We start from the raw sequence: 13276 nt of genomic DNA on the forward strand, positions 1-13276 counted from the left end.
CGCTGTGGGGCAGCAGTGCTAGCCCCTGTCACCGTATTCAAAATGACATAAATGGAATAAAGGAACCATTTTATAGTTCAGCATGAATTTCAGATATTGTAATATTGATTTTGAATGCAAAGTTGGAAGATTAAGAAGGTTATGCTTAATTTTGCTTGAAAATAAAGTTGCATTAAAAAAGTATTAATTCCAGCTATACATTTGAAACAGATAATTATGATCTTTTGCAACTTTAGCACTTACAATTATGAACACAAGAATGTGCACGTGTTTACAGGACAATTTTCCTCGGTTTAAATAGTACAGACTACACCAAGTGATTTAGTTTTTCTAATGCATCTCTGTAAAGCAATGTGTTACAAGACATGTATTTCTCACCTCATTCATTTTGCCATCATCTGGTGCTTGGGCATCCTTTGTTTGCTTGATGTTCTCCACCATTTTCCTTATAAAAGCATGGCTATTATTTTCATTTTTTGTCATTAAAACTTCCAACATGAACCACAGGCACCTTATCAAATACAATTAGAAGAAGCCTTAGCAACATTAAAAAATCAAACAAGGTCAACAAGACTAAAAAGAGGATGCTATAAATGGCATCTTCCATGATATGGAACCTACTTAAAAATCTATGTTCCAGGGTCAAATTTCAGCAGTTTAGCATTACTTACTCTTTGATGTCACGCAGCTGCTCAATATCCTGTGTTTTGGTAAAATCCGGATCATGGGCAAGCAAGTGTACAGTGTATGGAACTACATATTCTGGCAATAGAGACAACAGCTTCTCTGAAGAAGAAAAAAGCATGTTATACAATTTATTTTAAAAAGTTATAAGTGCTGGATACAGCCATACCAAGCTAGAAAATAGGCAAAAACTGATCAACAATTTCAAAGTAGTCCTGAATATAGGCCTTGTGCTTTCAAAAACAAGCAGCTAGTAGTACAGTTGCGTTATTACTTAAACTAAAGTATACTCAACTAACCACTCACAACAGGAGGTAAACATAACATGAACAAAATGCCGATCTTTATAAATGGAGGTGGTTACGGAACATAGAAAAGGTATATTAAGAACAGTAGTAGGCTGTCATTCAGCCCCTGAAGCCTGCTCAAGCATTGAATTAGATCATGGTTGCCCACCTTTGGAAGCTCCAACTGCTGCAGCATTCATCAGAGTGTGTTCCAGATTTTGAATATCCCATGTGAAAACGTGCTTTCTAATTTTGCGCCTGCGTAGTCTAGCTCTAATTTTAAGATTATTTCCCTTGTTTTTGATTCCTTCACCAGAGTAAAGAACATAAGAACTAGGAACAGGAGTAGGCCATCTGGCCCCTCGAGCCTGCTCCGCCATTCAATGAGATCATGGCTGATCTTTGTGGACTCAGTTCCACTCTCCGGCCCGTACACCATATCCCCGAATCCCTTTATTCTTTAGAAAGGTATCTATCTTTTTCTTAAAAACGTTTAAAGAAGGAGCCTCAACTGCTTCACTGGGCAAGGAATTCCAGAGATTCACAACCCTTTGGGTGAAAAAGTTCCTCCTAAACTCGGTCCTAAATCTACTTCCCCTTATTTTGAGGCTATGCCCCCTAGTTCTGCTTTCCCCGACCAGTGGAAACAACCTGCCCGCATCTATCCTATCTATTCCCGTCATAATTTTATATGTTTCAATAAGATCCCCCCCGCATCCTTCTAAACTCCAATGAGTACAGTCCCAGTCTACTCAACCTCTCGTCATAATCTAATCCCCTCAACTCTGGGATCAACCTAGTGAATCTCCTCTGCACTCCCTCCAGTGCCAATATGTCCTTTCTCAGGTAAGGAGACCAAAACTGAACACAATACTCCAGATGTGGCCTCACCAACACCTTGTACCAATTGCAGCATAACCTCCCTAGTCTTGAACTCCATCCCTCTAGCAACGAAAGACAAAACTCGATTAGCCTTCTTAATCACCTGTTGCACCTGCACACCAACTTTTTGCGACTCGTGCACCAGCACACCCAGGTCCCTCTGCACAGCAGCTTTTTTTTTTTTTATTAAATATTTTATTGAAAATTTTTGGTCAACCAACACAGTACATTGTGCATCCTTTACACAATATTATAACAACACAAATAACAATGACCTATTTTATAAACAAAATATGAATAAATAATAAATAACAAAAATGAAAACAAGCCCTAATTGGCAACTGCCTTGTCACAAGTAACACTCTCCAAAAATATAATTTAACAGTCCAATATATAATTATCTGTAGCAACGACCTATACATACTATACAGTATATATTAACAACCCCGAGAGTCCTTCTGGTTCCTCCTCCCCCCCCCCCCCCCCCCCCCCCCCCCCCCCGGGATCCTGGGCTGCTGCTGCTGCCTTCTTTTTCCCATTCCGTCTATCTTTCTGCGAGGTATTCGACGAACGGTTGCCACCGCCTGGTGAACCCTTGAGCCGACCCCCTTAGGACGAACTTAATCCGCTCTAGCTTTATAAACCCCGCCATGTCATTTATCCAGGTCTCCACCCCCGGGGGCTTGGCTTCTTTCCACATTAGCAATATCCTGCGCCGGGCTACTAGGGACGCAAAGGCCAAAACATCGGCCTCTCTCGCCTCCTGCACTCCCGGCTCTTGTGCAACCCCAAATATAGCTAACCCCCAGCTTGGTTCGACCCGGACTCCGACTACTTTTGAAAGCACCTTTGTCACCCCCATCCAAAACCCCTGTAGTGCCGGGCATGACCAAAACATATGGGTATGATTCGCTGGGCTTCTCGAGCACCTCGCACACCTATCCTCCACCCCCAAAAATTTACTGAGCCGTGCTCCAGTCATATGTGCCCGGTGTAATACCTTAAACTGAATCAGGCTTAGCCTGGCACACGAGGACGACGAGTTTACCCTGCTTAGGGCATCTGCCCACAGCCCCTCCTCGATCTCCTTCCCCAGCTCTTCTTCCCATTTCCCTTTTAGTTCATCTACCATAGTCTCCCCTTCGTCCCTCATTTCCCTATATATATCTGACACCTTACCATCCCCCACCCATGTCTTTGAGATCACTCTGTCCTGCACCTCTTGTGTCGGGAGCTGCGGGAATTCCCTCACCTGTTGCCTCGCAAAAGCCCTCAGTTGCATATACCTGAATGCATTCCCTTGGGGCAACCCATATTTCTCGGTCAGCGCTCCCAGACTCGCGAACTTCCCATCCACAAACAGATCTTTCAGTTGCGTTATTCCTGCTCTTTGCCACATTCCATATCCCCCATCCATTCCCCCCGGGGCAAACCTATGGTTGTTTCTTATCGGGGACCCCCCCAAGGCTCCAGTCTTTCCCCTATGCCGTCTCCACTGTCCCCAAATCTTCAGTGTAGCCACCACCACCGGGCTTGTGGTGTAGTTCCTCGGTGAGAACGGCAATGGGGCTGTCACCATAGCCTGTAGGCTAGTCCCCCTACAGGACGCCCTCTCTAATCTCTTCCACGCCGCTCCCTCCTCCTCTCCCATCCACTTACTCACCATTGAAATATTAGCGGCCCAATAATACTCACTTAGGCTCGGTAGTGCCAGCCCCCCCCCTATCCCTGCTACGCTGTAAGAATCCCTTCCTCACTCTCGGGGTCTTCCCGGCCCACACAAAACCCATGATGCTCTTTTCAATCCTTTAAAAAAAAGCCTTCGTGATCACCACCGGGAGGCACTGAAACACAAAGAGGAATCTCGGGAGGACCACCATCTTAACCGCCTGCACCCTCCCTGCCATTGACAGGGATACCATATCCCATCTCTTAAAATCCTCCTCCATCTGTTCCACCAACCGCGTTAAATTTAACCTATGCAATGTGCCCCAATTCTTAGCTATCTGGATCCCCAGGTAACGAAAGTCCCTTGTTACCTTCCTCAACGGTAGGTCCTCTATTTCTCTACTCTGCTCCCCTGGATGCACCACAAACAACTCACTTTTCCCCATGTTCAATTTATACCCTGAAAAATCCCCAAACTCCCCAAGTATCCGCATTATTTCTGGCATCCCCTCCGCCGGGTCCGCCACGTATAGTAGCAAATCGTCCGCATACAAAGATACCCGGTGCTCTTCTCCTCCCCTAAGTACTCCCCTCCACTTCTTGGAACCCCTCAACGCCATCGCCAGGGGCTCAATCGCCAGTGCAAACAATAATGGGGACAGAGGGCATCCCTGCCTTGTCCCTCTATGGAGCCGAAAATATGCAGATCCCCGTCCATTCGTGACCACGCTCGCCACTGGGGCCCTATACAACAGCTGCACCCATCTAACATACCCCTCTCCAAAACCCCTTCACAAACCCAGTTTGGTCCTCGTGGACCACCCCCGGGACACATTCCTCTATTCTCATTGCCATTACCTTGGCCAGGATCTTGGCATCTACATTTAGGAGGGAAATAGGTCTATAGGACCCGCATTGTAGCGGGTCCTTTTCCTTCTTTAAGAGAAGCGATATCGTTGCTTCAGACATAGTCGGGGGGCAGTTGTCCCCTTTCCTTTGCCTCATTAAAGGTCCTCGTCAGTACCGGGGCGAGCAAGTCCACATATTTTCTATAGAATTCGACTGGGAATCCATCCGGTCCCGGGGCCTTTCCCGCCTGCATGCTCCTAATTACTTTCACCACTTCTTCTACCTCGATCTGTGCTCCCAGTCCCACCCTTTCCTGCTCTTCCACCTTGTGAAATTCCAGCCGATCCAAGAAGCCCATCATTCTCTCCCTCCCATCCGGGGGTTGAGCTTCATATAATTTTTTATAAAATGTCTTGAACACTCCATTCACTCTCTCCGCTCCCCGCTCCATCTCTCCTTCCTCATCCCTCACTCCCCCTATTTCCCTCGCTGCTCCCCTTTTCCTCAATTGGTGTGCCAGCAACCTGCTCGCCTTCTCCCCATATTCGTACTGTACACCCTGTGCCTTCCTCCATTGTGTCTCTGCAGTGCCTGTAGTCAGCAAGTCAAATTCTACATGTAGCCTTTGCCTGTACAGTCCCTCCTCCGGTGCTTCCGCATATTGTCTGTCCACCCTCAAAAGTTCTTGCAGCAACCGCTCCCGTTCCTTACTCTCCTGCTTCCCTTTATGTGCCCTTGTTGATATCAGCTCCCCTCTAACCACCGCCTTCAACGCCTCCCAGACCACTCCCACCTGGACCTCCCCATTATCATTGAGTTCCAAGTACTTTTCAATGCACCCCCTCACCCTTAGACACACCCCCTCATCTGCCATTAGTCCCATGTCCATTCTCCAGGGTGGGCGCCCTCCTGTTTCCTCCCCTATCTCCAAGTCCACCCAGTGTGGAGCGTGATCCGAAATGGCTATAGCCGTATACTCCGTTCCCCTCACCTTCGGGATCAATGCCCTACCCAGCACAAAAAAGTCTATTCGCGAGTAGACTTTATTGACATAGGAGAAAAACGAGAACTCCTTACTCCTAGGTCTGCTAAATCTCCACGGGTCTACACCTCCCATCTGCTCCATAAAATCTTTAAGTACCTTGGCTGCTGCCGGCCTCCTTCCAGTCCTGGACTTCGACCTATCCAGCCCTGGTTCCAACACCGTATTAAAATCTCCCCCCATTATCAGCTTTCCCATCTCTAGGTCCGGAAGGCGTCCTAGCATCCGCCTCATAAAATTGGCATCATCCCAGTTCGGGGCATATACGTTTACCAAAACCACCGTCTCCCCCTGTAGTTTGCCACTCACCATCACGTATCTGCCCCCGTTATCCGCCACTATAGTCTTTGCCTCGAACATTACCCGCTTCCCCACTAATATAGCCACCCCCCTGTTTTTCGCATCTAGCCCCGAATGGAACACCTGCCCCACCCATTCTTTGCGTAGCCTAACCTGGTCTATCAGTTTCAGGTGCGTTTCCTGTAACATAACCACATCTGCCTTAAGTTTCTTAAGGTGTGCGAGTACCCGTGCCCTCTTTATCGGCCCGTTCAGCCCTCTCACGTTCCACGTGATCAGCCGAGTTGGGGGGCTTCCTAACCCCCCCCCCTTGTCGATTAGCCATCACCTTTTTCCAGCTCCTCACCCGGTTCCCACGCAGCTGTATCTCCCCCAGGCGGTGCCCCCCCGCCCATCCTCTCCCATACCAGCTCCCCCCTCTCCCCAGCAGCAGCAACCCAGTAATTCCCCCCTCCCACCCCCCCCCGCTAGATCCCCCGCTAGCGTAATTACTCCCCCCATGTTGCTCCCAGAAGTCAGCAAACTCTGGCTGACCTCGGCTTCCCCCCGTGACCTCGGCTCGCACCGTGCGACGCCCCCTCCTTCCTGCTTCTCTATTCCCGCCATGATTATCATAGCGCGGGAACCAAGCCCGCGCTTCTCCCTTGGCCCCGCCCCCAATGGCCAACGCCCCATCTCCTCCACCTCCCCACCTGTGGGAGAGAGAAAAGTTACCACATCGCAGGATTAGTACATAAAACCCCTCTTTGCCCCCCACATTCGCCCCACCACTTCGTTCGAACGTTCTTTTTAATAACCCGCTCATTCCAGTTTTTCTTCCACAATAAAAGTCCACACTTCATCCGCCGTCTCAAAGTAGTGGTGCCTCCCTCGATATGTGACCCACAGTCTTGCCGGTTGCAGCATTCCAAATTTTATCTACTTTTTATGAAGCACCGCCTTGGCCCGATTAAAGCTCGCCCTCCTTCTCGCCACCTCCGCACTCCAGTCTTGATAAACGCGGATCACCGCGTTCTCCCATTTACTGCTCCGAGTTTTCTTCGCCCATCTAAGGACCATTTCTCTATCCTTAAAACGGAGGAATCTCACCACTATGGCTCTGGGAATTTCTCCTGCTCTCGGTCCTCGCGCCATCACTCGGTATGCTCCCTCCACCTCCAACGGACCCTCCGGGGCCTCCGCTCCCATTAACGAGTGCAGCATCGTGCTCACATATGCCCCGACGTCCGCTCCCTCCACACCTTCAGGAAGACCAAGAATCCTCAGGTTGTTCCTCCTTGCGTTGTTTTCCAGTGCCTCCAACCTTTCCACACATCGTTTCTGATGTGCCTCCTGCGTCTCCGTCTTCACCACCAGGCCCTGTATATCGTCCTCATTCTCGGCTGCCTTTGCCTTCACGACCCGAAGCTCCCGCTCCTGGGTCTTTTGTTCCTCCTTTAGCCCTTCGATCGCCTGTAGTATCGGGGCCAACAGCTCTTTCTTCATTTCCTTTTTGATCTCTTCCACACAGCATTTCAAGAACTCTTGTTGTTCAGGGCCCCATGTTAAACTGCCACCTTCCGACGCCATCTTGGTTTTTGCTTGCCTTCCTTGCCGCTGTTCTAAAGGATCCACTGCAATCTGGCCACTCTCTCCTCCTTTTTCCATCCGTATCCAGGGGGGATTCCCTTCTGGTTTACCGCACAGTGTTTTTAGCCATCAAAATTGCCGTTGGGACTCCTATCAAGAGCCCAAAAGTCCGTTTCACAGGGAGCTGCCGAAACGTGCGACTCAGCTGGTCATCGCCGCACCCGGAAGTCTCCAGCAGCATGTTTTAACATCTTACCGTTTACATAATAATCCATTCTGCTGTTATTCCTCCCAAAATGGATAGCCTCACACTTGGCAACATTGAATTCCATCTGCCAGACACTAGCCCATTCACCTAACCTATCCAAATCCTTCTGCAGACTTCCGGTATCCTCTGCACTTTTTGCTTTACCACTCATCTTAGTGTAGTCTGCAAACTTTGACACATTGCACTTGGTCCCCAACTCCAAATCGTCTATGTAAATTGTGAACAACTGCGAGCCCAACACTGATCCTTGACGGACCCCACTAGTTACAGGTTGCCAACCAGAGAAACACCCATTTATCCCCACTCTCTTCTTTCTGTTAGTTAACCAATCCTCTACCCATGCTACCACGTTACCCTCAATGCCATGCATCTTTAGTTTATGCAGCAACCTTTTGTGTGGCACTTTGTCAAAAGCTTTCTGGAAATCCAGATATACCACATCCATTGGCTCCCCGTTATCTACTGCACTGGTAATGTCCTCAAAACATTCTACCAAATTAGTCAGACACGACCTACCCTTTATGAACCCATGCTGCGTCTGCCCAATGGGACAATTTCCCTCCAGGTGCCCCGCTATTTCCTCCTTAATGATAGATTCCAGCATTTTCTCTACAACCAAAGTTAAGCTTACCGGCCTTTAATTACCCGCTTTCTGCCGACCTCCTTTTTTGAACAGTGGTGTCACGTTTGCTACTTTCCAATCCTCTGGGACCACCCCAGAGTCTAGTGAGTTTTGATAAATTATCACTAGTGCGTTTACAATTTCCCTAGCCATCTCTTTTAACACTCTGGGATGCATCCCATCAGGGCCAGGAGACTTGTCTACCTTTAGCCCCATTAGCTTGCCCAATAAAATTATTGTCTTTTTCCTTTCAAATCCTTGCTACCCAGATCATCCCTCAATTTTTTGTACTCAAAGCAATTAAGCACAAGATATATTTTCCAGAGGTGCAGGTGCCTAAGAAAGTTTACTTTTTAATTCAGTGACATAATACTAATTTTGAGTTTCAGAAATAATGTATGTTACGAGGTAGACAAAAAGATTGTGGTGCAAGGAATGGGGAGAAAATAATCAGTCACGAGGGAAGCCAGAGTTAGACAAGCACAACAAGGATTCAGTAAAATTGACCAAAGACTTAATCTAAGCAGAGGGAGGAGAGAATTTCAATCAGCCTGATGATCAAGAGGCAAAGATCAGGTTATGTCCACTTGCTGTTATGGTAGTTGGAGTGTGGAAGTAAAGAAACTGGGGCAAACATGAGTCAGTGAAGGAGAAAAGGCCATGCTTACTGAGATATCTCTGCTTACAAGACCTTCACTCCAACTAAAAGCATCAAGTCATCTAAGAAACTACAGGTCTGCCATGAAAGAGAGGGAGACAATTATACATTGTAACTCAATTTATTTTTCCTTCATCTGCATGTAGTTTTAGCGATAGTATGCGAGAGTCATGTGAGTGAGCAGTCACATTTTTACACCTCTTGGGCAAATGTGGATTAATAAAAACAGTTCTTTAATTTAAACCTCTTTCAAAAGCTTGCTGCTGGAATTATTTAAATTGGGATAATCACTCAGAGGGTAAGGATATACTCACAGCTCACATATAAAATGCATTGATCACAGATAATAAGAAAGCACATACATTCTGTCTGTGACAAATGGAAATGCTGCTGCAGGAATAGCATGCACAACAAAGACAGTCTTGCATTCATATAATATTTCAAAGTGGTAAAACATCCCAAGGCACTTCACAGGAGAGCTCTAAAAGTTTGATACCAAGGTACAGCAGGAGATATTAGGAGAGATGACCAAAAGCTCAGTCAGAGATAGGTTTTGAAGAATTTCTTAAAGGAGGAGAGTGATAAGAGAGGTGGAAAGCTTAGGTAGATTTCCAGGGCTTAATGCTTAGGCAGCTAAAAATACAACTGTCAATGGATCTGAAATTGCACATGTATCGCTGGATGTGCCAAAAAACTGTCTAATATATTGTTCTACATTTTGTGGAAAATCTTTCAGGATTACTCACTGCAAAATGACAATACTAACCATGAGCCATTGGGTTCTGTTTGATATACTCCCTCCGGATACTTATATTTTTAAGGAGACACTGTCTGGCGTGAGCTCTTCTCTCTTTCACAGGGTCCTTGGCACAGAGTGCAAACACTGCCATGTACTCCAATGGAAGCAGCAATTTCCCGAGGGCCTTGTGGAGTTTCAGAGCAAATATCTGCCTCACCTGGTAACACTCATCCTTCAACAACAAAATTACAAAATAAGCAAACATTGTACTGGACACATTTTCAGTGTAAAGCACTATTTTTGTGATTAATAAAATGCAGGATAAAGCATGGCAAATCTTCACAAGTTATGCAATATGCGAGCAACTGAAACTTCTATATGATGTTCCCTTAATCTTTGGATAGTTTCAAAAAGGAAGTCAATTTCATTACACCTGCTTAGTGAACAAAGCAGAATAATAAATTCTGTACAAGCAAGTGCATATTTGCATCATTAACCCAATTAATTATGGGCATTCTACCAGTCGGCCAAAATATATTGAGGCAACTTCATGGGGCAAACGGGATTTATATTAAATTTCATTTATCAGGCATAGCTTTGGCAATAAACTCCTGACCTTGATTTGAACACTGCCGAGCCACAGCTACTAGTACTATCTTCCCTCTCAGTATAGCGTTTGATAACAATAAAATTAATTCCATCAAAATTATGTTAAAGTTGCATTTTTCAGGATGACATCCAAAGCAAAAAGTTGCCAGTCTTATAATAACTCGAATTTCTGAACAGTTCCACAGCAGTTTCAATTTTATAATTAAATAGTTATAAGTCCTCAAAAAAACAACTCTCAACCCCACCATCCCATCTCGAGCCTCCCTATCCTCTCCAAAATCTTGAATGTGTTCTTGCCTGCCAAATCAGTTACAACTTTCCAAAAACTCCATGACTGAATCCCTCCCATCAGGTTTCAGCCCCATCACAGTACAGAAACAGTTCTCACCAAAGTCACAAATGCCATTCATATAACTGTGACAAAGATAAACTTTCCTTCCTCATCTTTCTCGATCTGTCAGCCTTTGACATGGTTGGTCATACCATTCTCCTCCATGCCTCTCCACTATCATCCAGTTGGGTGGAACTGCCCTGACATGGTTCCATTGTTATCTCTTCCTTCTCCCTCCTCCAACTCTACATGTTACCCCTTGGTAATAGCATCCAAAAACAAAGAGTGTAGTTTTTACTAGTACGCTGACTACACGCAGCTCGAGCTCACTACCACCTCTCGGGACTCCTCGGCTGTTGCTAAGTTATCTGACTACTGGTACTGGATGAGCAGAAATTTCCTGCAATTAAATATTGGGAAGATTTTCGTCATTGTTTTCAGTCTCCACTCCAAACACCATATTTCTTCTTGGCAAGTCTGTGATTAAGGCAGTCTATTTGCAATCTTGGTGTCACACTTGATCTCGAGGAGTTTCTCCTCCGACCATCTATTTTCATCTCTGCGAAATCATCTAACTTAATTCCTGTCTCAGCTCATCTGCTGTTGAAAACCTCTTTATGCCTTTATTGCCTCAAGACTTGACTTTTCTAATGTACTCCTGACTAGCCTCCCACATTCCATTCTCTGTGGACTTGACGTCATCTAAACCTCTGCTGCCCATGTCTTAAAACCAGTAAATCTATAAGTCCTATTCCACGATCTCCTGAGTTCACTGACTTATACTGGCTCCAGGTTAAGCAATGTCTTGATTTAAAAATTTTCATCCTGGTTTTCAAATCCCTCATTGGACTCACCCCTCCTTATCTGCATAATCGCCTCCAACTCTGCAACCCTCCAAAGATATCTGCATTCCTCTAATTATAGCTGCTTTTGCATCCCCAATTTTGCTCTACCATTGGTGGAACGTGCCTTCAGTTACTTATACCCTAACTGAAACATCCTCTTTATATCTCTCTGCCTCTCTCCCTCCATTAAGGCACTCCTTAGAATCATAGACATAGAATTTATAGTGCAGAAGGAGGGCATTCGGCCCATCGAGTATGCACCAGCTCTTGGAAAGCGCACCCCACTTAAGCCCACAGTTCCGCCCCATACCCGAAACACAGCAACCCCACCCAACCTCTTTGGACACCAATGACAATTTAGCATGGGCAATCCACCTAACCTGCACGTCTTTGGACTGTGGGAGGAAACCGGAGCTCCCAGAGGAAACCCATGCAGACACGAGGTGAACGTGCAGACTCCGCACAAAGTGACCCAAGCCGGGAATTGAACCTGGGACCCTGGAGCTGTGAATCTACAGTGCTAACCACTGTGCTACCGTGCTGCCCAATCTACCTCTTTGACCAAGTTTTTGATTATCTGAATTAATATCTCATGCGGCCTGGTATCGTACTTGGTTTTATAACGCTCCTTTGAAGACCTTGGAACAATTTGTTGCATGATTGTCACTAAAGAAATGCTTCTGGAGATAACAACTCCTTTACCCCTTTTTTAAAAGAGCAAAATCTTTCGAAAAATTGAATCTGACTTCCTGAGCGGACATTCTTTTAATTATTTCTTAAAAGGGCGATCCAAACCTATTAAAAATCTATTCATACAATCAGAGAAATCATTCTATGAAGCTCAAGATGTAAGATTGAATTGTTCATATTTGCCCTAGTTATTTTTCTTCAGCTTATACACCTTTTTGGCTGATGACTTTTCTAGCTAGAGATCTTTATTGCAACCCATAAAGAAATCTTCAGTATACTGAATCACAGGACCACGATATAAGGAATAAAAAAAACCTAGCACTTACATTAATAACAAGTGCACAGAGCTGGAACTGCTCTGGGGTGATAATCTCATGATAACAAGGTTCTTGTGCGAGTTTTAGTATGGCACATCCTGCAGCCAACCGTAATCGAGACATATCAGATTTACTGCAAGACAGGAAAAACAAGGTCAACTATTCATGGCAAAGTTCCACGCACAATATTTATAAATTATAAAAATGATTCTCAACTGGAATATTGACAACATACAAGAAATTAATATCAAAAAGTGTAAATTAGAAAAATGGATTACTTACTTGATAATCTTTATTTTTCAAATAAAACATCTCCTACACACATGGACATTTGTGCATGGTCCATGTCTGAATGTTTCAAAGAGGAAATCAGGTCTTTCAATTCCTGTTTATGTTTCTCAGATCATGTTCCCATTGAATTCTTGTTGATACATTATAAATAATAGATCCTCAATTCAATTAAAAAAAATATATAAATTTAGAGTACCCAATTCATTTTTTCCCAATAAGAGGCAATTTAGCACGGCCAATTCACCTACCCTGCACATCTTTGGGTTGTGGGGCTGAAACCCACACAAACACAGGGAGAATGTGCAAACTCCACACGGACAGTGACCCAGAGCCGGGATCGAACTTGGGACCTCGGCGCCGTGAGGCGGCAGTGCTAACCACTGCGCCACCGTGCTGCACCTCTCAATTCAATTTTGACACTCTTCAAGAAACAAATACCTTGGCTTCTTCTAAAAAAAAAAGCTGTGTTTTGTGGAGGAAACATTTTATTTGAAAAATCATAGCAAACCAAATTGCCAATTTCCTCCCATCGTTTAAAAAAACGTTCACACATGTACCAGCAACCCTAGACAAAGGGCAGTTCCTGCAAAAAGGAAACTCAAATTTCTGAAGACAATTTTGTGTG

General features: G+C 45.3%; 1 protein-coding gene across 4 annotated transcripts in view; it reads right to left on the reverse strand.

Moving 5' to 3' along the window:
• pds5a (PDS5 cohesin associated factor A) overlaps positions 1-13276 on the reverse strand; it is a 326590-nt gene that overhangs the window by 62864 nt on the left and 250450 nt on the right. For all 4 annotated transcript variants that reach the window (XM_072496600.1, XM_072496598.1, XM_072496601.1 and 1 more), the window contains exons 24-27: positions 12370-12493; positions 9596-9800; positions 672-786; positions 379-511 (exon numbers count right to left, since the gene is read on the reverse strand). In XM_072496600.1, the coding sequence (XP_072352701.1) occupies positions 379-511; positions 672-786; positions 9596-9800; positions 12370-12493 (577 nt within the window). The remainder of the gene's footprint in view (positions 1-378; positions 512-671; positions 787-9595; positions 9801-12369; positions 12494-13276) is intronic.

The sequence above is a fragment of the Scyliorhinus torazame genome, chromosome 3 (assembly GCF_047496885.1).
Source record: "Scyliorhinus torazame isolate Kashiwa2021f chromosome 3, sScyTor2.1, whole genome shotgun sequence".
Classification (NCBI taxonomy): domain Eukaryota; kingdom Metazoa; phylum Chordata; class Chondrichthyes; order Carcharhiniformes; family Scyliorhinidae; genus Scyliorhinus; species Scyliorhinus torazame.